Here is a 26,317-nt window from a genome sequence, read left to right on the forward strand (position 1 = left end):
CAAGGAGATTATCATCTGTGTTTACTCTGCTGATATTATATTAAGGACTGTCTAACCTGTGTGTGTGCTTGCTGCAGGGTGATAAGTCGTGCTCCAGGTCTGAAACTGGTGGTTGAAACTCTGATCACATCTCTCAGACCAATTGGGAATATTGTTTTGATCTGCTGTGCTTTTTTCATCGTGTTTGGAATTCTGGGAGTCCAGGTAAATGTTCATGCCGACCGTTCCCCGTTCGTCCTCTGTCAGTTAAAGATAAGCTCCATCATTTTTCCCCCGAGACAGCAAAATACAAAACACGTCAAACTCATTTTCACTCGATTTGATATGACCGAACATTAAAAGCTCGTTGTGTTTTCTGCTGCAAGAAGACACAGATCACTGTGGCTTAAAGTAAATGAGCTCAGAGAAAGCTTCAGGTAATAAAAAGTGAAGAGAAAAATTGGGAGGAAATGCAAATGAGCTGCTGATTATGCACCAGTCCCTGGAAGTAATTAAAAAAACACAACAATGGTTCAACAGGGGGAATGTGCTGAGAATGTGGTTTTTAAATCGGATTTTCACCTGGATTTTAATATTACTAATCAAATTCATAAATACAGCTTATTATTTATTAAAATAGCTTAATATTCAGAATGAGCTAATAAACTATAAATAACACACTTTGCTTGATATAAAGGATCAAAAATAATATCACGTTGCTTTGGTTTCAGACCTCAGGGTTAGGACTGTTAATAAGCTCTGAAGCCAAATAACAGGGTACAGTATAAGAAAGAAAAAAATGTAAGCGCAAATAAAGTTTAATTTGTTACTACTTTTAAATAGTAGCTTGATTCCTCCTACCTTAGAAAACCAGCTTGGATCAGCGTCCCTCAAGTGACATATTGGTGTTTCTAATGTAAAGGACAGTGAAAGTCTGAAAGGGGAGGTGTTTTTTTTTTTTTTTGCTTGCAGTTTGTTTAGGTTTGGACACAAAAGAATTACTGATCAGCATTTCACCTTTTTTTACAGTCTGAAACATGAATTAACACTTAATTTTCACCTTTATCTGCAAGCTAGGTCGTAGCCACTGTGATGTCAAGCTAAATGCTAAAGTATTTGGACTTTAGCATTTAGCATTCAGGCTGCTGCCATGTTTTTTTGGGGGGTGGGGGGTTGGTTTCACAATTGAACATATCATAATGAGGTGTGGGGGGCTCCAGGTATCAACTAGTGCTAGCAAGCTTTGTTCAAAGCTGCGTATACAAACTGCTAATGAATGCTAAGCTAACAGACTAATAAAACCCTCAAAGTTCACTTTCCAAAACTGAAGCACAAACTTCTTGGACAATGTGTGCTATACAGGGAGACATTTTATTTGTCAGATATTTCCATTAAAATGCTCCAGGAGACACCAACACCGCAAACACAGTGGAGAGGTTCAGTTCAGTGACTCCAATTAGTGGCGCTGAGGCCTGGCAGCGATGATTGGCTACGCCTGCCTGTGTTGGGACACCTGTCAATCAAAGTAGCCGTGCCCTTAACTCAATTATCCAGGTGGTTGACTTATAAACTTAGAGTTGTTATGAAGGGAGAAACTATCAGAGAAACAGAGGCCAAAAATTGCTTTTTGTACCAGATTGTAATTATATACTTTTCTTCTGCTGTAAAGGGGTGTCAAACATAAGGCCTGTGGGCCAGAATTGGCCTAGCAAAGACTCCAATCTGGCCCCAATGGACGGCTTTGGAAAATGTGAGGGAGGTCATAAATTTTGAATTTTTAGCTGTATTTTTTAGTTTTACACCATTGGCTACTGATGTAGACCTCCACCATGGCCATTCATGCTACACCAAAGTAAATAAGTAATATATAAACAATTAAATTGCAGAAAAGTTCCTGTTTTTTCTTTATGTACTATACAAATTTTATTTTTCTTATAATGGGTCCACAGTAAAAAAAAAAAAAAGGGCATTAACATAAACTTTCTGCTTTATAATGTCAGGGCAGTCTGGTCTAAGAGTTACCAAAACTTTGTAATGAATTTTACACATTTATTTCTTACACTTTAAGCCCAAAATTTTCTTTCATTTACTAGAGCCTACTAGAGATGTGCTGTTGAAATTGCCTATTTTGAGCTTATTTTTCTTATGCAACGATATCTCAGGGATTAAATGTGAGGTAAAACATCTTTGCACTAATAGGAGTCAGGCTCAAGTGCACATTTAAAACAGGCTGGATAGTCTCCGGACACATTTACTTCTTCACGCGTTGAAGTCCTTCAGAAATACTTTATTTTTTATTTTTTTTTGTGTCCCGTTTGGATCTTTAGCCATCAGAATTGTTGTCTTAAGGCCAAGAAAGATGCCAAGCGGATTTATTTTACCAAGTGGATCATCATGGCCTTGCCATATTGGTCCATTTGATTGACCTTTATTATAATTATGAATTTATTTTATTTTCAGGTGCTACAAACGGGACAGACATGACTGGGGGATAGGACAGGGAGAAAGAATGAAAGAAAGAGAGGGAGAGAAAGAAAACCAAAGGGGAGAAGAGATGGTGAGAAGGGGGGGAAGAAAGAAAAAACAAACAAAACACCTGGATCACCTGTATGGAGAAAAAAAACAGAAGAAATACTTTAAAACAAAAGAATCTATTAATGAAACTTCCTTTAAGGTTTAAAGGCTCTCACCACATTTTAAAATGTCAAAGTCAGGAAATGAATGTACAGTACCATTTTTAAAAACTCCACTCAAAGCCAGTCAGTTCATTTTCATGGCTTATGTTTCTCTTTTTGCAAATACAAATATTCAGATTTAATCCTTGCAAGGATATAATACCTAATGAACGCTGAAGCTAATTAACACGTAGGCTTATATTTGACGAAAAGCACGCTATCAGTGGGTTATCTTCTAATGAGAACACCCATGCTGGAGTGATTCTGCACAGGGGTCTGCAGGCTCTTGCAGACTGTTTACTGTACAGCAATATAACAGCCTCTGCTCTGTTGTGTGAAGGTTTGTTTACACTGCCTTGAGGTTACAGTCTTCTCTCATGTTTTTTTCTCTGTGCTCACACTTGCGCAGCTGTTTAAAGGGAAATTCTTCTACTGCGACGGGATCAATGTAAGTAACATCACCAATAAAACTGAGTGTCTGCAGGCTGGTTACCGCTGGCTGCGGCGGAAATACAACTTCGACAATCTGGGACAGGTTTGTCACACTCTTGGACAGACATCTGCTCTTACAGGCTGGTAATCGTAGCAGCAAAGCTGAATTATGTGCGTATCATCCCGCCAGGCGCTGATGTCGCTCTTTGTGCTGTCGTGTAAGGACGGCTGGGTCAGCATCATGTACGACGGCCTGGATGCCATGGGTGTGGACCAGCAGGTGAGGAGAGGCAGTCTCGCACACAGCGGGGGGGGAGAGCGGGTGTGTGAGGGATTAAAAAGTGAAAATCAGGGAGATGAACGACTCATTCAGCGAGTGAATATTTCCCTGTGATTTCCTTCTTTTTTGTGTCGTTCTTAGGAACACTTGATCTTGTTTGTTTGAGTGTGAAAGGGGAAATATCTCAGGAGTGAGGTGTAGCTGTGCAAAGAAAAGAAAAAAAAGGCAGATGGATGAATAGATGTGAGCTGACAGAGCTGGCAGTTTTAGTGCTGACTCAGTACTTACATTGTCTTTTTGTTTGTGCTCTCTCCTTTTCTTCCTCTCCACCCCTCCTCACCTTCTTTCATCACTCTTTCTGTTCTTGTTTTTTTTTTTTTTACCTTTTGTGTCTCTGTGCTACCTCCTGTCCTTTCTTCTTCGCTTTTTTCTCTCTGTTTCTCTCTGCAGCCAGTGATAAACCACAATCCTTGGATGCTGCTGTTTTTCATCTCATTCCTGCTCATTGTCAGCTTCTTTGTGCTCAACATGTTTGTGGGCGTGGTGGTGGAAAACTTTCACAAGTGTCGCCAGCAGCAGGAGGAGGAAGAGGCGCGGCTGAGGGAGGAGAAACGACAGAAGCGACTGGAGAAGAGGAGGAGAAGTGAGGAAGTGTTTCGGGAAAGTGGGTGGAGGGACATCAGAGTAAAGTACTGTGCAAAAGTCTTGAGTCACCTCTCATTGCTTCATATTTGGCTAGAAAAATGGGAAATGGGTGCAGCCATTTATTGAAATGTGGAGATATAAATGGAAATACAGTATAGAAGACAAAAACAGAATTTGTACAATTCTGACAACCCTGAATGCCAATATTTGGTATTGACTTTATTCTTCAACACTGTCTGAGCTCTCATAGACAAGTGTTATTGTAATTTATTTAAGTGGTCTCCAGGAATAGTTCTCCAGGCTTCTTGAAGGACTTTCAAAGCTGTTCTTTGGATGTTTCTGCCTGTTGTTCTGTTCTCTGTCAGGATGATCCCACAGTGCTTCAGTAATGTTGAGGCCAATCCATGACTGATAATGTTCTTTCTTTGCCTTCCACTTGTTCTGTTTCCTTAAATGTTGTGAGGACTACAGAGAAAACTGCATAGCATGGCAAGATAAACCACATTTAAGGCTAATAGGTCTTTGGGAATCACCTTGTTGGTGCAAAAATACTATTTTATGCTGTCAAACCTTTTAATAATACCTAATTTTTTGTGTTTTTGCTAAAAGCCTTTATGAAATTCTGCATGAAATTCTCAGTTTTTTGGACGCTAGCTTGTCACGTAACATATATATATAGACTGAAATCACTGTGATTTTGTGAAAAATATGTCAACCTATGACCAGCTGGTCCTGATGTTTCCAAACAAAAAAACTGAGATTCTGGGTTCCTGCAACTCTCACGAGAAGGCAGCAGGAGGAAGAATTTCATGTTTTGACCCAGGAGTTGAAATTCTATCGCGTCTGCTTCTGTGCATATTTCAGGATGTCAGTGGGACTGTTGAAACTTTTACTGGCAGACTTGGCATTTATTGTGGTCAATGTGAATGGCTTTATTAAGAATAGGTGAGTCCGAAAAATAGTTTTAAATCACAAAATATTTGCACAAATTTTACACGTCCGGTGTGTAAAGGCCTTAAAGATACAATTTGAAATGGGCTCTAAGTTGTCTGCTATGTGTAGACGCAACATTGGTTCATCCCTTGAGCTGGATGTCCGTTTATGCTTGAATGATTCACACGTCAGTGTTCAGCGGCTTAACAAATGAAAATGGTCAGGTACAAGGACTGGACTGAAAATGGGTGAAAAAGCAGCCAATGTCCAAAGAAAAAACTTTGAAAGACCTTCACAAAGCCGGGAGAACTGTTACTCAGGACCACTTTAAAAAATAGCAGGAGGGCCGGCTCAAAATCTGCACAGTGCTTTAAGTGGACATCCAAACGTTACACCTGTAACTGCTTAACATGTGATTCCTAAACCACCTGAAAAAAACCATGCAGTCGTGATTCAAGAAAGGGGACACACACGTTGCTTTCACTTCACTTTCTTTAAGAGGTATTGTAAAGATCTTGAACCACTGGTGGCTTCACCCTACCCAGAAGTCTTTAGAGTCTCCCCTGATAGTTGCACCATTTTCCATTCTGCCTGCTAGAGTTGCCTCCTCCTCTGCTCTTTACTCCCTTGGCCATGAAAATGATCCCATCACCATATACCATCCTAAATCTAGTAAAATGTCTTTTTTTGGTCTATCGCAGGCCTAACACAGAGAGACAGACAACCATTTGCATTCACATTTGCGGGCAATTTAGAATCACAAATTGTGGGAGGAGTACCTGGAGAAAACCCACGCAGACACAGAGAGAGCATGCAACTCCACACAGGAAGGTCGGGTGATGGAGCTGAACTCAGGGCCTTCTTGCTGTGAGGCAGTAGTGCTAATCACTGTGCAACCATCCTGCTCCCTCTCTTCCAAAAAACAGAAGCAGAACATGAGTGCACTATTTCCTCCCATAGGGGCTAAATAATCATCGATACTCATTATTCCATATGGGCTGATAATTACACAACATAGGATCACTACAGGATGTCAGCTGCAGGTCGATAGTCGATGTTCAGCGGCACATATAGATCAATCAGGGTTCTTTTGCTATTTATTACAGTTAATCATTGGGTCCTGGGCTCTCTCCATCTGATCGCATCTGTCTTTGTGACCTCATCTCTCTATGCTGCTGTTCCTCTTTTAAGTTCTCTTTCACTCCCTCTCACTGTGGAACAGTTTCAGTGGCCAAATCGACTGCAAATGCAAATGCAGATGATTCATAAATACGCTTCAGGGGAAACTGATTATGGCTGGAAGATGTATCAGTTGATTTCTACAAAGGGAAAAGTAAGGTCATCCCGCTTCCTTTCTGCGCTCGGCCCATGTTCCGCACTAAGATCACAGTGAGTTCCGGTTAACACGGCTTTAATCACACATGGAGGTGTAAGGTAAGGCTTTCACACAGTGTGCCTTGCGAAAGAAATGCTCTAGCTTAACAGTCCTCTCCTTCATCCTCCGAGCTCGTAGATGAGGCAGTGGCTTTCTCATGTCCTGACTCATCTGCTGCTACAGCAACGGGAGATAACTCTTCCTGCATCTCCTCTGGCCTCGCCTGCGCCCGTTAGCTTCCATCTCCTTTTCCTTTGAAAAATGTTCATACATCCCTAGCCTAGCGACCAGCAGATGCCAACAAAGACAAGTCCTCACACACACACACACACACACACACACACACACACACACACACACACACACACACAAAGAGAGAGAACAGAGAACAACCCAAAAAGAGTTGAACATTTTTCATGTGCTCGATGAGCAATATCCATTATTTTCCAGCTTTAAGGCACGATTATGTTTTCTTTTGGAGGAACTATTCATAAAGCATTCTGGGCCCAGGTCTGCCGACGCCTGTACACGAGCACATTATTCCCAGTGTCCGGAACGATCAGCTTCCATTCGAACTGGTGCGTCAGAGTGCGCTGAAAGTAGGACATGTCATTTGTGGTTTATGAGTGTCTCTTTTCTCTGCTCTACTATCTCATCAGGTCTGTCGGTGTTAGAGCATTTTATTTCTCAGCATTAAATTTCATAAAAGCCAGCATGTGTTGACGAGTAACCTTGACTTATTATGTAGCGATTTCCTCATTCTTTTCTTTTCCTCACTTTTCAAAGCAAATCTAGTTTTAGTTTGTTTATGTCACTTCTCCTTTGGAGTCTGAAGCAGAAGAAACGGGTGCAGAGGGAAAAGGTACAAAAAAAATGATCCTGCTTTAAACAACAAGGGAAACATGCCTGCTGGAGAACTGAAAGAAAATGCTGGCGCTGATGCTGGCAGTAAACCCAGCGTCACTGCGTCAGCCAGTCAAAAGTGCTCCAACCAAACTAATGGAGCTATTTCTTTATGGAGCTTAGTACATGGACCTATTATACATTCACTGGCCAGTTTATTATGTACAGTGTGCTAGGGCCCGATTTAACAAGGCGCAGCAAGATTTTGGTCCACATTCACATGAAAGCATCACACAGAGCTCCATATTTGTTCCACCACATCCCAAAGGTGCTCTGTTGGACTGAGATCTGATGATTGTGAAGGCCTTCTGCTCCTGTAGACCATCTGCTTCAAACACATTCAGAGATGCTCTTCTGCATTCCTTTGTTCTAACAAGCAAACTTCAGCAGGTTATCTTGACCTGACTTGCCTGAGTTATTGTGATGTCACTGGCTGAGTGGATAGTTTTGTTAACGAGCAGTTAAAGAGGTGTATCAGTTGGAGCCTGCTGTTGTCTAAAATTTTATCCTGAGGCATTAAATTGTCTTAAAATTGTATCAAATATTCCCTTGTCAGGGAATGTGTCTACATAGTTCTGGTCATTTCACATAGGTGTGTGCACACACGCATAGTCAGCACCCCTACATACACACACATTTTCTTTCTCTTGCTAGATTTCTGTCTCTCTCTCTGTACGCTCTCTCTGCAGTGTAATCTCTAGTAGTGCTCTCCTCTTAGTCAGTTAACTGTCTGGCAGCAGACAGCGAGGGTTTCTGCTCAAAGACACCTTGAGGTGCCGTGGAGAGTGTGTGTGCATGATGGATAGGACTGAATTCCTGAGGTGGCACTTTTAGTCTGTGCACACACATGCACGCACACACCAGAGTGCCACTTGGCACACGCTTCACCAGTGACCTCATAGCCAATATCATATTTTTCTTTCAGAAGCATTTTAATGACTCTCAGTGTGTGTGTGTGTGTGTGTGTGTGTGTGTGTGTGTGTCTGTGTTTGTATCTCTGTGTGTGTGTGTGTGTGTGTGTGTGTGTGTGTGTGTGTGTGTAGGGGCCCTTGAGAAGCCGTATTACGCCGACTACTCTCCGTTACGTCGAAGCATCCACACCGTGTGCACCAGCCACTACCTGGATCTCTTCATAACCATCATCATCTTCACAAACCTCCTCACCATGAGCATGGAGCACTACAACCAACCTCAGGTAACCATGGCAACACCTTCCTCCACCTGTCCTAAAACCATAGTAATGAAGCACAATGCAGTGGTATTGTAGAAGTGTGTATCTGTGTGTCCTGCAGTACCTCGAGGAGATACTGAAGTACTGCAATTATGTCTTCACGCTGGTTTTCGTCATCGAGGCCATTCTGAAACTCATCGCGTTTGGTCTTCGGCGCTTTTTCAAAGAGAGGTATCCCCAGTCGCGCATGGAGACAGAGGCTCTCAAAAAGCATCCCTTCAGAAGCTAATTATTGTTTTTGTCCGTGTGTGTCAAGATGGAACCAGCTGGACCTCGCCATTGTGTTGCTGTCCATCATGGGTATCACACTGGAGGAAATAGACCTGAGTGCTTCCCTGCCCATCAACCCCACAATTATACGGATAATGAGGGTCCTCAGGATAACACGAGGTAAGCACACGGGGAGACAAACACAGAAAAAAAAAAAACACGACGGGGTGAGGCTGATAAGAGCTGACATGTTGCGATATTTCAGTGCTGAAGCTGTTAAAGATGGCGACGGGGATGAGAGCTCTGTTGGACACGGTGATGCAGGCTCTGCCTCAGGTAAGAAGCATCTATTGTGCTTGTACAGTTAAACATGTCTTTTTAAATGGCTGCCTGGTGTCCAGATCTGATGAAAAGCAGATGGCTTGTTTTATTTAGCAATTTACGAGGCCTGGCACTGACTGCCTCTTCCATGATTTATCACTTATTCCTCCCAAGCAGTGCTATACCAGCGACACCTAATAATCACTAAACAAAGAAGAAGACATACTCAGATTTAGCTAAAAGGTACCTGCAGATCCTTAAACTCATCAGTTAAATCCTGACTTTTTGGCATGTTATGAAACAGTTTGGCTTTGGGATGATTGTTTTGCTGCTTGCTGACGAATAAAGCAGAACATCCAAAGATCCAATCTGAAAAGCTTTCTTTTCTTTGAGGCACAAAAGCTCTGCAGACAAAAGCTGCATTCAGGCAGATTTTACCAGGCAAATACACTGGTAGATATATCACACTTTTCCACTGTATTTAAGCACTCAAACCACTTTCTTACTATAAGCTTCATTCACACACCCATTCATATTTGCACCACCAACCGCCAATCACATCGCCAACCTTCTGATTACCTCCTGAGCTCCTTTCCTGTGTGATTTTTTTTTTCAAGCCTGTGTTTATGTCCTCTACTAACACTGACAGCCTGGACCACTACCTCAAGGTGCTTTATATTGTAAGGTAAACCCCAATCAAACAACCCCCTATGAGCAAGCACTTGGCGACACTGGGAGGGAAAAACTCCCTTTTGACAGGAAGGAATTTCCTGCAAAACCCGTCTCAGGAAGGGGCGGCTGGTTGGGGATAATAGAAGGGAGATGGATGTAGTCACTGTGACGCCACCGGGGGTCTGCAGACTCTCCTTTTGAAGCCAAAAGTTATGAAATTTAAATGAAAGGCTGCTGTGCTAAGTTAGCAGCTAGCTTGGTTAGCAAGACTCCATGGGTGCAACACAGTCACAGATACCTGCTAATTAGTGCTAACTACAGATGACCCTGTCTAGCTTTTTCCAGTTAAGATATGCTGTTGATACCTTGGCTGTCTAAAACACTGGCTAACACAGTGGAAACAGTTAAAAATATTAGAATATCACGCACAGAAAAAACAGCTAAGCTAAGACTTCTCAGCCAGTTTGACCTAGCCACAAAGCTAGTCATATTTTTTGCCACATAAATGCATTAACTTTTTCCCCCATAAAGACATTGAAGACCTCTTCTGTGCCCTTAATAATGAGTTTTGACAAGTATATATCAATAACGCTGGGTTAAATGACCATTAGAGTAGCCATAGTAACCTGTATAGGCAGAGATAACCCTCAATAATGTCTAATACACACCCAGCTATTTTGTTCTGGAAACAGGCCGGAAATATGACACAAACCTCTCAGTTCAGAAAAGAAAAACAAGGGTTAGCCACAATAGGCGTCTACTAAGGAAAAAAAGGCCTAAACAAGGTTGAAATCCAACATCAAGCACCGGCCTATCACTAAATTGCTACATCAAGTTATCGGGTCAACTACTAATTGGAAGGTTTGTGGTTTGACCCCTGGCTGCTCCGGTCTGCATACCAAAGATCTTTGGGCAAGATACTAACTCCAAGTTGCTCTACGATGCATCCATCGCAGTATGACTGTGTGTGAATGTTAGACAGAAAGCATGTATGTTGAAAAGGCAAGGGAAAATTTTCTTCCATGATTGAGGCAAGGTGTATGAAGTGCTTTGAGTGCTCCAATAGAGTAGAAAGGACTTTATAAGAACAAGTCCATTTACCATTTATAGTAAAAAGGTAAAAAGAAAAGAAAATGTGTCTTAGATGTGGGAGCAGCAACACTAGTTCACCATTTTGGTCCAGATTAAATTCCAACTATTAAATGGATTATCATAAAATGTTTAGCAAATATTCACGATGAGGCCAAATGAATTTAGCTTTCCAGCTGACGTTTGTAGCTTTCATTTAAATTTCTTCATGATGTGGATGGATTGTAGTGAAGTTTAGCATCACTGTTTATGTTCCTCTGTGGCTGAACACTCTCATATGTTAACCTTTTAATGGTTAACATGCGAGTGTCAGATTTTACCTGATATACTAGTAGAATATGGTCTGAACTTTTACAGCACTTTTTAACCTTAGCAGATCTTCAGAGCACTTTAACAATGTCTCTGTCATTAATTCGTGCAACTGGGGACTCTGTGAACTTCTCTTACCCAAGGACATTTTAGCATTTGGAAGGAGCAGCCAACATTCTGCAATTAGTTTAAAACCCAGTCATTCACCTGAGCAATGACTCAGAAACATCCCCATCAGCCTCAGATCTACTTGTGTGTTAACTTCTAATTAACAAATATTAGCACGCTAACAAGCGTGGGCATAACATCATAATTATGGTGCGCACTACTAGAGATCTGCACATTAGCATTGTATCTGTGAGCGTGTTACCATTAAGTCAAAGCGCTCCTGTGCCTAAGTATAGCATCACAGAGCTGCCGCCTTCCCCGTGTGCCTTCTTTGAATATAATGTGGGAAGGCTTTGGGGAGGATCAACCAACCTTCCTCGGGGGACCCCACAAGAAACAAGGGAGAAAGGGTGAGGGAGGGGGCGGTGGTGCACATCAAACAAGCGGAAACATGTATACAAGTACACATTTATAAGGTGTGGTGATGGTTTTGACCTGCAGCTTAACCATGTTCATTTTAAACGACCGTGCTCATCTTTGCATATATTCAAACAAACCAGCGGAAATCTCAGCTATAAAGAAAATACCCACGATCCTCCACTTCCCATTTGTGTAGTATTTGTGTGTCTTTGAAGTGACACGTCACTGCAGGGGATCAAACCCACGTCTTTGCAGCGCCGTCCAATGCGCTTGTTTCCAGTTCGCTTCATCGGTGGATGCACCTTTTATCTAATTAGACATCGCCGTGCCTCCTACCATGACGAGAGGCAGGCCAGGACTCGGTGACAAGCGTGTTTGTGACTCATCAGGGTTGGGTCCAGGCGCCAAAAACTCACTTGTTTCTCAAGCCCTAAAACGTAAGGTGTTATTCCACTCCAGGTACCATGATGGATCCCGTTAGTTTTTAAGGAGTAGTAAACGTCAGTGCAGTAAGGCTCAGCGGTCTCTGTCTTTGGGCCTATCCTATCTGTTGGCGTCTCCCTCTCTCTCTTTTTCAGTGTATACTGTACATGTCTATTTTTTGGTGTATCATACACTCTATATATCTGTTTGTGCGTGTAATGTGTCCGTCTAGGTGGGGAATCTGGGTCTGCTCTTCATGTTGCTGTTCTTCATCTATGCAGCTCTGGGAGTTGAGCTCTTTGGAAAACTGGGTTAGTGTGTGCGTGCATGTATGTGCAAGAGTGTGCATGTGAGCCTGTGCATGCGTGCAAGCGGGTGCGACCGACGGGTGATTTATGTGTGGATTACATAAACAAGCATAAATTTTGCTGAGTTACATACATTAATTAATGCCAATTTAGAATCAGCAACCTAATCAGTGATCTAATCTGCGCGCAGTTCTCTTTCTTCTCCCCACTTGCCTTCGTCTCCCACACTTACCGGATCTAATATTCCTTTCATCCTCTTTCAGAGTGCTCAGACGAGAACCCGTGCGAGGGTCTCAGTCGCCACGCTACCTTTGACAACTTTGGCATGGCTTTCCTCACGCTCTTCAGGGTGTCCACCGGGGACAACTGGAATGGGATCATGAAGGTTGTTACTCTTCCTTTCCTCTACTCTGAGGGGGTTTTTTAAGAAGATGGATGGACGACTGAGTGCATGTTTGTGTCTGCGTGTCTCAATGCATAGGTTATGAGACAGCCTCTGCATTAAGCAGAGAGCAGATCACTGTTTTTTTATGACAGACTAAGAGCTGATGACATTCGAGGGTCAGGAGAGTGTATTACTCTTCTGTGACAGGCTCAAGGTCCTTTTGGGCTCAGATCAACATCTCCCCCTGTAGGAGATGAGAGGAAGTACAGCAGAGCGCATTAATATATCACCCTAATCCCTTCATTTATCATCAGGTTATTGCTTCTTGATCCTTTATCGTCTCCTCTTCCCTTCCTTTATCATCCAGGACACACTGCGCGAGTGTCGCCCGCAGGATCGCCACTGCCTCACCTACCTGCCCTTGATCTCGCCCGTTTACTTCGTCACCTTCGTCCTCACGGCTCAGTTTGTGCTTGTCAACGTGGTCGTGGCCGTTCTGATGAAGCACCTGGAGGACAGCAACAAGGAGGCACAGCTGGAGGAGATGGAGGAGAGGAGGGAGAGGGAGGAGAGAAGAGAGCGGGAGGAGGCCAGTCGACGGCTCAGCACCGCGTCTGTGGGCGGGGACTTAGAGCTGGACGCACCTGCCCAGGTGCCTGCTTGTATTTCTGCATGCGTGTAAGCTAGCAGGGTAGAGATGACAGTGAGAGTAACAGTGTTGGTGATGTCATGTGCCAGGTGCAAGTTGAGGATGAAGGGTGTTCCCATGGCAACCTACTGAGCATGGGACGCATGCTCTCCCTCCCCAGCGACAGCTATCCTCAGCCGCTCAGATGCTCTCCTTATCCGCTCATTGGCCACGAGGCATTCTCCGGCTACAGCTTCTCAGGTAATTTGGCTGTTTATAGCCAATCGAATTAAGGAACTGTTTTTTACTGTCCTATAACAAGTAAATGACTCCTGTAAAGATTATTGCTTCCATAAATAGCTTAGAAGGCAGCAGAGCTGTGAAGTTTGCACAAGGTAAGGCAATGTTATCAAAGGCCTTAAGGAAGGAGATATTTGTTATGGATTTAAATGGAATTGATAGAACTATACGCCTGCCACGTCTTTCCCATCTTTAGTTTATATTTGGATTGTAACAAATCCTGGAACAGCCAGGTATCCCACGAACAAATAAAAAACAACAGAAAATGTTGGGTCATCCAATATAAAACCAACCACATCTCAATTGCACACACCGTAATTCTTTGTTTCCACTCAGTGTTCTCTCTCAGATGTTTAACAATATGCTGTAAGTAAAAGGTTTATCATAGATTAAAACTAGAAATCAAGTAGTTCTAGATTTGGAGTGTGCCTGTAGCATTACCTGGAAGTTATTTTCAGTCTTGTCATGTTAAAGTGTCTTTTTTAACAGTGGGAGTTTATTGCACCAAGTGAGCTGAATATAGAGTCCTCCACTGGAAGTCATGTTAACTAAAATTGCCAATGAGATAAAGATGAGGTGAAACTGAATCGTGACTTGGTCTCAAAACAGTTTTTTCATCTCCTGAGTTGTGAAAACGTACTGAAATATAGGAGCTGGTGTGTGTGTGTGTGTGTGTGTGTGTGTGTGTGTGTGTGTGTGAGTGAGAGTGGCTGTGAGGTGAAACAACTCTTTTAAAAAAAAATGCATCTAACGGTTAAAGTCTTGCTTTTTTTTGTTCTAGCTGTCATCTTCATAATCCACGTTACTGTCTGCAGGCTCCATGTCATCTCTGGGCTCCAGTGGAGGCGGCTCCCTGCTGCAGGTTCCAGGAGCTCTGCCAGCCATCAGTCACGCTTCACTGGGGTCTGGACGCAGCTCAAGGCCAATGATCTGCCTCAGCACATCTCACAGCATCGACAGGCACTCCTCACACAGACTCGGCTCAGCCAACAGCGTAGAAGGATACAGGTTTAGCCCCACTCACAGAGCCAAGAGACACAGACTGAACTCGGCTCACAGCATAGACGGATATAGATTCAGCCCAGCGCATCGCATCAACAGACACAGACTCAGCTCTGCTCACAGTATGGACGGATACAGGGTGAATCCGGATCCCAGCGCCGAGCGGCCGAAGCTCATGTCCAGCCACAGCATAGACAGGCATCCGTCGCTCAGACTGAGCCCCACGCACAGCGGCGGCAGGCGTCCTTCTTACTGGCTCAGTCCCGAAGACAGTTTAGACAGAAACAAGTTGAGCCCCTCCTACGTCCCTGACAGTTCAGCCATGAGGAGACCAGCATCCTTCCGCGCTGCAAGCAGACAGTTAAGGAGACAGGTGTGTTTTTATGACGATGATAGCTGAACACAAACACACTGCAAACCTTTTTCAGCTCAGTTTAGTTCAGTTTTATTGATAAAGTATCAAATCACAACAACAGTCGCCTCAAGCTGCTTTATGTTGTAAGGTAAAGACCCTATAATAACATATCTGCTGGGGGTGAGGAGAGGAAGACAGTTATATTAGTTTAGTTCTACAAGTTTAACAGTTTCCCTTTGAATCAATTAAATAAGCCAGGTGAGATTCGAAGGATTTAGATGGTGCTTTTTAATTTTATGGGAATGAATCGGAATCAAGCTGAGAGGTTAGAGGGCATCTCTCCAAAAAATTTAAAATCGCAACGTCTGCAAAGTTTGAAGTGGGTGGTAGTTGCTTATAATCAATTTTGGGGCCTTTTTGTGTTTGTAAGGAACAAAAAATTATCTAAATGTATTTTTTAGTATTCCATCTTTTGCTCCAGGTTGATCTGCAGCACACAAGCCTACACGCACTTTACAACAGTCTGCGATTGGCTATCTCATAGTGTTTGTGAATGTGCTGTGTCCGCAGGAGGCCGTGCGCCTCGACTCTCTGGATCAGAGTTCAGCTGACGATCTGGCGGAGCCCCGACTCACTGTGCCCGCAGCCTCCTCCACCCCGCCACGGCAACGGTCGTCCAGCGTTCACACAGTGAAATATGCGCACTCGCAGAGGGTCATCTCCTGCAGGAGCCACAGCCGGAGCCACAGCGATACCGCTGCACAAGAACACGTATCTGAGCAGACAGCCTGTGGCTCTCAGCCAGAAGCAGATTTTGAGAAGAGTTTGAAGGTATCAGTTCCACTCTGTGACTCCAGAGCAGCCAGCCCCGTTCCTGGCTCAGACCCCGCCCCGCAGCCAGATGACGCTGACGCAGAGGTCAGCTGTATTAACAGCTCTGTTCACTCTCACACGCAACCTACCAGCTCCCCGCACAAAAGCAGACACCTCACCCCGAGTCCCGGGGAGCACAGGAGCCGCCTCAGCCATTCGGTGTCCCCGGTTTCAGGCAGGAACAGGAAGCAGCGAATGAGCCCGCCGCCCAGGGAGGAGCCAGTTCCAGTCGCAACCCAACTAACTGACAGCAGCGCTGAGCTGAGGAGGCGGACTTTGTCTTTTGACGCCACAAGCCTCTCTCCTAATCTGCCGGAGGGAAGTTCTGTGGAAGACTAAACAAACCTGTGATGGGATTGGTCATTCTTTGAAGTGGAGGAGCCGAATGTGCTGCTTTAGTGCACGAGAGGGACGGGAGCCGCGGCCGGAAACAGGATTATACCCGTCTCCTGTCCCGCCCCTCGCCTCTTGCACTCACAAGGTTTTCATAGGTTGTGTGAGCAGGACTCAGACTGTGTGTGTACTGAGTGTGTATGTGTTCAAAGACTTGGACCCCTTTTGTGCCGTATGCACACGAGATGCACACAAGAAGAAGTTTCCTTTTCTTCTCTCATAGTTCTAGCTTTAGTTCACTCATAGAGTCACTTTGCAGCTATATTACTCAAACACTAACCCTCCCCCTTGCTTGCTCCACTCGCTCATCCTTTTCCTCGCACCTCAAGCCCAGGTCAGAGTACAAAACTACTCTGAAGGTGCACTGCAGGTTAAGTTAGTGACTGGTCTGCTGTTTTACACAAAGAGACCACACAGCTGGGGCTGCAACTACCTGTTAGTCCACACAACATAACCGGATCACGGTAACGTCTAATCACATTTTTTTCCTCTGTGAAAATACCAAACCCAAGGCACTCGATTCTGTTCATCTGGTTGCAGCTTTTTTTTTAATGGGATAAATGACTTTTTCAGCCATCCAAGTGACTGAAGACTGTTGAATTTCCACATTTTTGAATGTCAAATGACTGAAGTTGTCAGTAGGATTAGTGATTAAATGTTTTTCCCACTGAAAATGCAGCATCCAGGTGAACAGAGTAGGCTGTTCTGGGATTTCTTTACCCCGACAAAAAAGACCAAACAGCAGGTTGTCAGTTTATTATGATTTTGGATCAAGAGGATCAAAGTCATTTAAGTTCTTAGGCTACACACAACCCAGTTTGATCTTAATGAAATAGTAAAATCATTGAACAATATAAAAGAAAAACACCTCAAAATGTTCCCCTTTTTTTCAGTGTAAAGACATACATTCTAAATAGAGTCGCATGTATGAAACCATCTATTTACAGGACAGATGATGAATAATCCTAAAGAAAATAAGTGATTTCAACAATATGTCTCAGTCTTAGTATCACCCCAACTCCTTGACTTAACCACCTTACCATGGTGTGGTACAGCAGGCTAGGAGTAATGTCTTAGTAAGTAAGAAAAAGCTGTAAAACTAACAAATCTGATTAGTTAGCAGAACCCCTCACAGCATTGCTGCTTGAAAATGTATCCGTCAGTTATCAATATCAAGAGTTGCCAACTGTTTTCTTTTGACTAACCCTTTGATCAACAAGCTGTTTCAGCTCTCATTCAGTTAATAAGATCTGATGATTTTCCTAATTTGCAAACCGGTACTTGAATAGAATTTTCCCCCACTTTGTTCTCTGTGGTGCAGAAATGACAGTTTATGTTTACAAATGTGGTTTTAAGCAGTAGAATTACAAAACGTAATAAAAAATAATAATAATTTGTAACTGAACACCTGCAGTATGTGAATGGTGCAGGCACAATGCCGTTTTATAAGAGACTTATACCTCCACAACAGTAATAATGAATCCTGTACAGCAGCTTGTTGGATATATTATAATAGGAAATTTTATATTAAAGATAGTTTTTGATTTTCAATATGATTCATCTTCAGTTTTTTGGTTTTTGGAGGGTTTTTTTTCTTCATTCATCACGGCCTACAGTAAACTTCTGGGTGTCGCTTGATTGCTCATGGCCTGAGAAAACCTTGATGTCTTGTTGATTTTTGGCCTGTATGCACCCGACCCTGACAGCCTGAAAAATCAATCCGCTCTTTGAACCTTTAAGTTAAAATCATGTAGCGTGACCTAGGCCTTAGTAGTTTCTACCTCGCTTTCCCCCCGATCCCACCCACTCAAAACATTCAGTCAGCTCCGTTTTCTCACAACCCCCCCTCCGTCTTAGTATTCTCAGGGTAGAGGTAGTTCAGACACAGCTGAGTGTGGTGCGATCAGAGCTTTGCGGAGTTAGATTGCCCTCTGCTGGCCCCTTAAATTTGAAGAGGTGATTCAGACAGACGCAGATGTAAAAGAAGGGCTTATTCAGGTGACATAACAATGCGTAAAACTTTGTAGAAAAGGTCAAGAATCTATTTTATTAACACAGTGGGTGGTAGGAGAACTACAAAGGTGAATTTCTACACTTTTGAATGTCAATTTATCTGCTGGTGATGACGAGGATGGATGATGAGGGGTGCCAGTTGTAACGATTGATGATGATGGTGGATGATGCAAATGTTCATAAAGCCGTTTAATGTTCCTGCATATTAATGGAAGCGGGGAATGATACAAAGAGAGGAGATGATTGGACAGTGCTGGAATAAAACCACTTCCTGTCTGACTTTTATCTGACTCAATAACCTTTCTTCTAATTCTGTCCTTTCCTCGTGTGTCAAGATGGTAAAAAGAAACAGAAGCGGAAACATTCGCAGTCTTCAACACGTGCCTCCTAATCTAAAAATAATGATAACACACAGCAGCTGCCTGCTGCCGCTAATGAATTTAACCACTCTATGGCCTTCTTCCAGCAAATGGTGATTAGTATGCTAACACGTCCCCGGATCTTTGTCGCAACACATGATTATTTTCAAAAAAATGTGTTCTCATGTTGCAGGAAGCAAAGAAGTTATTTAAAGATAATGGAAACAAAGGCAGACTCTGGTGGTGGTAGTAGATAGATTTTATTTTCAAATACCACTTCAGCATATCACAATAAAATATTGAATCACATGAATATTTCACACTAAAACACCATAGCATACAAAATGCATTAAGCAGTCCTGCCTTTATTCCCCTGCTAAGAAAATGTAGCATTTTCTGCAAGGTCTGCCTGGCCTCACTCTTTTTGCTCACAATCTATTGGTCAAACCGACCTTCTGTTTGACGTTCAGCCAATGGGAGCTCACGTGTCAGCAGGGCAGCTTGTGATTGGCCAGGCTGACTGAGGACAAACAGAAATAGATAGCTACACAGCTTCCCTGTCCTCCATGTTTCCTTCGCTAAGTTATCTGTTAATAAGGCAGATGGAGCACCATCACTGTATCTACATCTATGTTAATCTGCACTTCACCATATGAACATGCAGTCAAGGCGTGAGCGTGTGTTCTTCCAGGTGTATGTACATGTGTTTCCAGGTGTGTGTGTGTGTGTGTGTGTGTGTGTGTGTGCATCTGTTTCCAGGTGTGAGGGAGTACAGCGGTGTTTGCGTGCGCCGGTATCTGTGTGTGTGCATGAGCAGAAGACGGAATTCTTGACACAGACAGTTACAAATAACTAAGCTGAGCCAGCAGTTGCCATGGTGATAACATATCACGCTTCACATGACCCAAAATCCTGCCAATCCCAGGAGAGGACGGAGAAACCGCTCAACAGTGAGGCAGGAAGTTGTCCATGTCGTGTACATCTTGTCCTTCTCTCCCTGAGTGTGTGTCTCTAGAAGGCAGGAGCCAAGGGTCTCTGCTGTGTGAGCTTCTGGGGGTCCAGGGTTTCAGTGAAGGGCGGAGCTTGATAGGGATTTGTGGTAACTATGGTAGCGCCATTGGCAATAGGGTATGGTGTAGCTCGAGTGTTGCTAGGGATGGGATCCAGGTGTTGCCAGGTGAATAAGTTTGAGTTACTGCCGGTTAAGAAGCGTCTCAGCGCACTCAGCGTCAGCACAGCCTGTTAGTAACACACACGCAGACACACACATGTTAACGATTAACACTGTTAATCACACGCTGAGTAACACTCTGTTTTTAGAGAAGCCTGCAGATGTGCACGGGTTGGTTAAAGATGCAGTGACGAAAAATGGACAGAAGAAGCACGAAGGTGTAGAAGAAGAAGGTTTACACCACTTGGGATTAAGTGTTGTGCTTTTCCATTACGCAGTTTCAGAGTCTTCAATGAAACAACAGCGCAATGTAACAATATAAAAACCTGCAGAGCTGAAAAATCAAACTGCAGTTCCTCGAGTGGCCACTCGAAGCTCGCTCCCAGAGTGAGACACTCATGTTAAAATGCCCAACTTTACATCAGAAATAAACATGTTTACAGCCTGCTATACTATGTTTTGGTCTCCATAGCCAATTTACCTCCTTAATAACATCGCAATAACAGTGAAGGCATGAAGGCTTAAAATTATGTGTGAATCAGGCCATATTTAGTCTGTGCTCATCTGTGGTGACATTCAGGTATTTTATTTGCATGTTATTTAACACCATTTAGCAAGTATCTGTGACTGTGTGACACAAAGTCTATGTATGCAACTTGCTGACTAGGCTGGCTAACATTACCTGATACCTCAGCAATCCACCTTCTCATAAAAATATGGTTGATTCTGAAGTCTCACAAAACCCAGATGATGACAGATATAATGCTAAACTAAACTCTTTAAACTAAAAGCTGCTCTTATTCATTGAGTTATGGACGCTATAAGGCTCATTTGACAGAATGGGACCGCTGCGTTAATGGTTTTACAGAGGAAAATAAGTAATATGTTAACTACTTAAAGCCTGGGCTATTTTTTAAATTATATTTACTTAGTGTATTTAGTGGTGAGTCAGAAGAAATTCTGTCGTAGGTACAAATTTGGAAGATGCCAGGAAACAGTGAGCGTTAAGTATGGGCAACATATGTTCAACAAGAAAACTGAAACGAATGCAAACAGAGAACCTGATATTGCATTTGCAGGCGACTCATAAAATGAATCCAATATACAGGAAATCGAACAACATATGAATGTTAATAATCGTTGTGTGTATGTGTGACAGTGCACATGCAGACACATAGACATAAATGCGCTGCGATCATTATTGTAAGATTATATTTATTTGTTTTTATTAAACCCGAGTGTCTCCTATCACACTGAAACTGGGCATAAAACATGCATTTAATTATAGCAGTGTTAGGCTCCCTGTCACTCACACTGTGCCTACAATTGGAAACCTTCTCAAAATGCCTCAGGTTTCATTTTAATGACAGATGAAATACCAGGTGCCAAGTTCTCACACCCACACTGGCTCTACACTGGGATAACAAACTGGAAAATTCATCCCAGTTTCCCCAGTTTAGTGTCACAGTGGGAGAGCAGTCCATCCCAGCTGCTGCTAAAAGAACAATTCAAAGTACTGAAATCCTTCTTTGTACTGTTATAGACTACTGTGCATCTGATAAAACCTCAAACTCAAGGACCTGTGACTTAAGCGAGACACTAGGCTGTTTATCATCATCTCACACAGACCCTCTTTGGTTCGACACAAGGTTATATGCAGATTTAACTGCTTTCAAACACAAGCTTCCTGTCAAAAAAAATGACAGCCTTGAAGCCCAAACAACTACAAGGTGTCACTCGCTAATCATGTTTAATGAGTAATGCCCTCCAGAGAGGAGCTACAGCCTGAAGACGACCGAACCTTTAATATGATTGTTTGCCACCTGCTGCTAACCCTCTGCAGGGGAACAATTGAGTCCTTTTCAACTTAATGGTTAATAAATGACTGAAAAAGTGAAACCACTTCCTTGACACAATTAGAGCTTATCCGATGACAGTGAGATGAATGGCTGCTATAGGTTGGTGTTAAGCTAGTTTTAACAGGCTCTACTGAGTCACCAGGGGATAATAAATGAGCTAACTGTCTCAGTTGAAATATATTCTTGCAATGCAGTTCTCAGCAGTGAGATGCTTTGTCAGCAAAACTACACAAACACACACACGGTCAAACAAGCACCGACGCCTGGAAGCTGCCCAGGTCAACCAAGTGTGTGCGGCAGTGTTAGACTTGAGAGAGGGCCGGGGGGGTCGTGGGCAGCAGCTGCTCGACCTCCGTGAAGGAAACGCTCTTAAATGTGTTCATGGTCAGCAGACACTGATAACCCTGAAAACACACACGCGAGCATGCAGGTGATCAAATATCAGATGATGATGATAACCACATGCTCACAGGCGTGCAAAAGACAAAGAGGGCAGTGGGAATCGACAGGTGTAAGCATACACACCCAGGAGAGGATGGAAAAGAAGCAGAACGCGATGGTGGCTCTGGCTGCGTCGGAGCCCTGCGCCAACGGCAGCTCTTCCGGAGAGGTCGCCTGCCACTGATTGGCCAGAAAACAGAAGCCGACAAACCACAGGAAACATGCAATACCTTTGAGGAGAGGAAAACAGGCCTTTTAGATGCAGGGTCACTTCATAATTACCACATTTTTCCCAGTTCGACTTTTTACAGAAAAAAGTGTCTCCAGTCTATTTGAGAACCAGAAAAGATGAATTTTGTCTCCTTTCATGTTAAAGAGAGATTCTGCTCTCTGTTGTTTTTCTGACTTGATTATGAAGCAAATTGTAAAAGGCAAAAAAGAAAGAAGATTATACTCTATTCATGTTTTTTTCATTCTAAAAATATATTTTATTCCTTTGATGTTCTCAGCTTCTCTGCACTGAAGGCTTCAGATAACTATTAAACATACAAAATCAAGTTTCAGCCGCTGAATTAACAGGTGTCATGGGCTACGTTTAGTACAGCACTGCTCACAGTGCTCACAGTAAGCATGATATATGATCAATAGTTTTAGCTGAGCGTTATTAGTGTGCTAACATTTCCTAATTAGATATAAACACAAACTGTTAGCTGAGGAAGGACAATCATTAATCTTTGTTTTTCATAACCCGGCATATTGGATAGATTGAAAATGTGTACTAATGACCACGGACTGAATCACCAGCTATTACAATTTATCCCAACAGCAACCTGAATGTGTGCTAAATTATGCGCTGTTTCACTCAACACCACAAAGGTGAAGCTCATGTTGCTGTTAAAGAAAAATCCTTTCCTTTAAAACAGGGGTGTCAAACATAAGGCTCCGGGACCATGAATGGCCCCACAATAAAGCACCAATCCAGCCCACTGGACAATTTTGGAAAATATGAACTGTATTTTCAGATGTTTTATAGCTTTTATGAATGACACAGACCTCCACCATGGACATTAAATGACAGAAATCTTCATGTTTCTTGACCATCTATTAAAGCGACACTTTCTGTCAATTACAAAAAAACCTATTTTACAATCACAGGACAGTTTACTCAATGAGCTACCACAACTTTTTCTGTAATTTTTACACATTCATTTCTTGCATTTTAAGCCTAAAGAGTCATGCTGACAGATTTCTTTCATTTACTACAGAAGCGTTTTTTTAAATTACATTGAAAGACTGATGTGTATTATTGAAACTGCACTTCTTTTACTGTCTTCGGGCAGGACTCAGGCTAGCTGCCAGTGTTCTGCTAAGCTAAGCCAAGTGCTGGCTGAAAGTAAAGATGTGCAGTTCCCAGAAGATTAAAGAATACAGTGTTATATGCCTGATATTTAAATGTTGTTGTTAAAATGTTTGAGATTTGGCTTTAATACTTTTGTTTTGCCTATTTGAAACTGATCGACTTGCCGCTTGAATTGAAGGGGTTTAACAAAAGTGTTGTATTTAGGATTCAGGGGTGTAAAAAGTAATTGGGCAAGCCAAGATAATTTTAAATATAAGGATTTTCTTCTTTGTAAATATCCAAAAGATGATGTCTAGCACATGTACCTCAAATGCTCCTGGACCTAGCTCTACGTTGTGTGTTACGATATTCGGCCTGTGATAACTGTGTACCAGAAAAGACGAGATCCAGCAGGACCGCACGTTTTCTGTCCCTGACGCTGCTGATGCTGGGAAAGTAAGCATCCAGGATGAGAAAAAAGATGCTGCCGAGGAAACAGGCCACGCCCACGGTGACACCGAAGTTACAGGCGTCGGCGTTGTTGTTGAAGATGCAGAGCAAACGCTCGCTGCCGATGTTGATGTAGCCTTCATTCACAATGCAGCTGAACACCACGATGGAGAAAACCTGCAGGGAGAGACGTGTTGGCCGGTTTATTACCTGACACGCAGAAGAGAATTAACTCACACCGGCGCGCCAGTGCCATGCATTCCTGCGGTTGAGAGCTCAAAGACCAAGGATATCCTTCTTCTCCACAATTAGATGATACTTTAAAAGGGTTATGTCGCCCAAATTGCAACAAAAACAAACACTTGTGCCAGTTACTTAAATGTCATCATGTGACACACCGTGCAGAAAATGAACTCTGATATAAAAGGAAACAGAAACTGAGTAAAGATAATACCAAGTAATAAGAATGGGATTTCTTTCAAAGACAACTGGTTTCTCAAAGCACTAAGAATTTTCCTTTTATTTATTTATAAAACACAAATTGAATCATTTGCCAGAGGTAGATAAAACTGTTAGTTTTTAAAGCACCCTTGTTTAATGAATCTGTAGCCAAATATCAGGAGCTACCCTAAAATCCTTTTCAGTTAGACAAAGAAGTGTCATGGATGAGCTTTACAGGTTTCAGCTACACCACTTTTGTATTGTGTGATTGTAATTCAGCTTTACACTGTTCATTTGGTCCACAGAGATCTCATATGTCATTAATACTTCTCAGGACTAGGCTCAAATCATAGTTTGGAGACTAATGGTGAAATCATTCAACTTAATGTCTTCTTTCATCCAGCGGGTGCTAATTGGATAGGTCAAAGAAAAATGGATGGATAGAAATAGAAAAGCAACAGTGACTAGCTGACATATGATGAGCTGAATTATGAAGGACACACACGGGAAAGGAGGGCTGGTGTGCTTTGTTATAACTAGCTCTGCTTTTGCTCATCTGTAGCACATTGCCTCCTGTGCTCCTGAAATGTTGTATGGTGACTCACAGCAGCACAGCACAGAGAAAACAGAGGTGTTACGTTCCGGTTGGGGGGCATTATTATCCCCGAGCGTTCACATTAGCTCCATCCAGACACAAAGAGGCAGCCCTGTAGCCTCTGTGCCAGAGGCTGAAATGATGTGAGCGCTGTAAAAGCTGAAATTCAGACACTCAGCCTTTTGCAAAAATAGCCCACTGATGTAAAATGCAGACGTGAGTGGATGAAACACCAGACAGATGTAAGTGGGAACGAGGCAGAGAGGGGGGCTGCAGGTAGGCCTATCCATTGATGAAGATACCCACACAGTGCAGGGGAGGCTTACCCACGAAAGCAGTCTGAGGACGGTGCGGGGATGCGTGAAGAAGGCGACCGGATCGAAGGCGACGCTCCCGGCCTTCCCGGCGCCGTACGCGCCCGCTGGCTGCATCCCTCCGGCTTTCTGATGCCTGACTCCAGCCGAGAGAACTAGACGAGTCGGTGTGAGCTGCGCGGAGCGGCGACGTCCTACTCCAGCCTCCGTGTGAAGTCACAACGCGTCACCGCCAGCAGCTCGGCACAGGCTGCGGCAATATAACACTCACCGTGACTTCAGCTTAACACCGATATGCTGCGTGGTTTCTGGGTGTCACGCCTGTTTACCCAAAATATCAACGCGAGCTTGAATATCCTTATGTAATTTGTTTCTTGCTAGAAATATGTTAATATTATTGATAACATGTGTACCTTATTTTAAAAAAATAGCGATAAACCCATGTCAAATATAAATATATAAATAAACCAAATAATAGGCGATTTATTTTTGAATAAATAAATAATAAATCTGAAAAAACTGCATAACGAATTATCACAGAGTGAACTGAACCCATGTTAAAGGGAATCTCTGCCCTTTGTTTGCTCCTCCTGGCTCACAGATTGCAGTTTGTTGCATTTATACATGGATAAAACCTCAGCACAGCAGCCTATCACTGACATTTCTGGACAACGTCGTCTATTCACCTCCACAAAACTTTCATTTCGCGTGCTCACGACGTCACCGCGTTGCCTAGCAACTGCCCAACAACTGTCTAAAATCACAGGCCAAACAAGCATGTAGTCTTGTTGTGTCCTTAAACAGGGGAAATAGTGAGGAGAGATGAATGAATGATACTGACACACAGCTCTCGCTTTCACTCACTTTGCTCTAGATCCACACATATAAAAGCTTATTACTTTTAAACGTTCGCGGTCTTCAAATGTCCGACAGACCCTGCACTGGCACAAAACCTAAAAAGGACCGCGCTGAGACGCGCTCAAGAGAAGAAGAAGAAAAAAATTCAAGGCAATGTGAATTTAAAATGATTCATATAATACATGCTTGCTATTAGCTGTTGAGCATTGTGTCCCTAGAAACAATTCT

At 43.0% G+C, this 26,317-nt stretch overlaps 2 protein-coding genes across 3 annotated transcripts in view; one reads left to right on the forward strand and one right to left on the reverse strand.

Moving 5' to 3' along the window:
• LOC147327550 (voltage-dependent T-type calcium channel subunit alpha-1H-like) overlaps positions 1-18,535 on the forward strand; it is a 59,579-nt gene extending 41,044 nt beyond the window's left edge. Inside the window, exons 22-35 of one of the 2 annotated variants that reach the window (XM_086295232.1) lie at positions 78-204; positions 3,064-3,189; positions 3,277-3,366; positions 3,817-4,009; positions 8,266-8,417; positions 8,515-8,624; positions 8,710-8,843; positions 8,929-8,999; positions 12,238-12,316; positions 12,577-12,698; positions 13,066-13,350; positions 13,437-13,587; positions 14,442-15,001; positions 15,554-18,535. In XM_086295232.1, the coding sequence (XP_086151358.1) occupies positions 78-204; positions 3,064-3,189; positions 3,277-3,366; positions 3,817-4,009; positions 8,266-8,417; positions 8,515-8,624; positions 8,710-8,843; positions 8,929-8,999; positions 12,238-12,316; positions 12,577-12,698; positions 13,066-13,350; positions 13,437-13,587; positions 14,442-15,001; positions 15,554-16,195 (2,842 nt within the window). In that variant the 3' untranslated portion in view covers positions 16,196-18,535. The remainder of the gene's footprint in view (positions 1-77; positions 205-3,063; positions 3,190-3,276; positions 3,367-3,816; positions 4,010-8,265; positions 8,418-8,514; positions 8,625-8,709; positions 8,844-8,928; positions 9,000-12,237; positions 12,317-12,576; positions 12,699-13,065; positions 13,351-13,436; positions 13,588-14,441; positions 15,002-15,553) is intronic. The other variant, XM_086295234.1, reaches the window with a different exon arrangement.
• Positions 18,536-18,862: 327 nt separating this feature from the next.
• On the reverse strand, positions 18,863-25,839 carry LOC147327552 (synaptogyrin-3-like). The gene is made up of 4 exons (XM_086295235.1): positions 25,244-25,839; positions 23,824-24,058; positions 22,177-22,322; positions 18,863-19,860 (listed from the first exon to the last, which is right to left on the reverse strand). Exons 1-4 carry the CDS (start codon positions 25,346-25,348, stop codon positions 19,633-19,635), a joined length of 714 nt encoding a protein of 237 aa, XP_086151361.1. The 5' UTR covers positions 25,349-25,839; the 3' UTR covers positions 18,863-19,632.
• Positions 25,840-26,317: the final 478 nt, after the last annotated feature.

The sequence above is a fragment of the Aulonocara sp. 'chitande type north' Nkhata Bay genome, linkage group LG6 (genome assembly GCF_057382095.1).
Source record: "Aulonocara sp. 'chitande type north' Nkhata Bay isolate Kocher_YH1m ecotype deep benthic linkage group LG6, A_spYH_male_GT1.1, whole genome shotgun sequence".
NCBI classification, from domain to species: domain Eukaryota; kingdom Metazoa; phylum Chordata; class Actinopteri; order Cichliformes; family Cichlidae; genus Aulonocara; species Aulonocara sp. 'chitande type north' Nkhata Bay.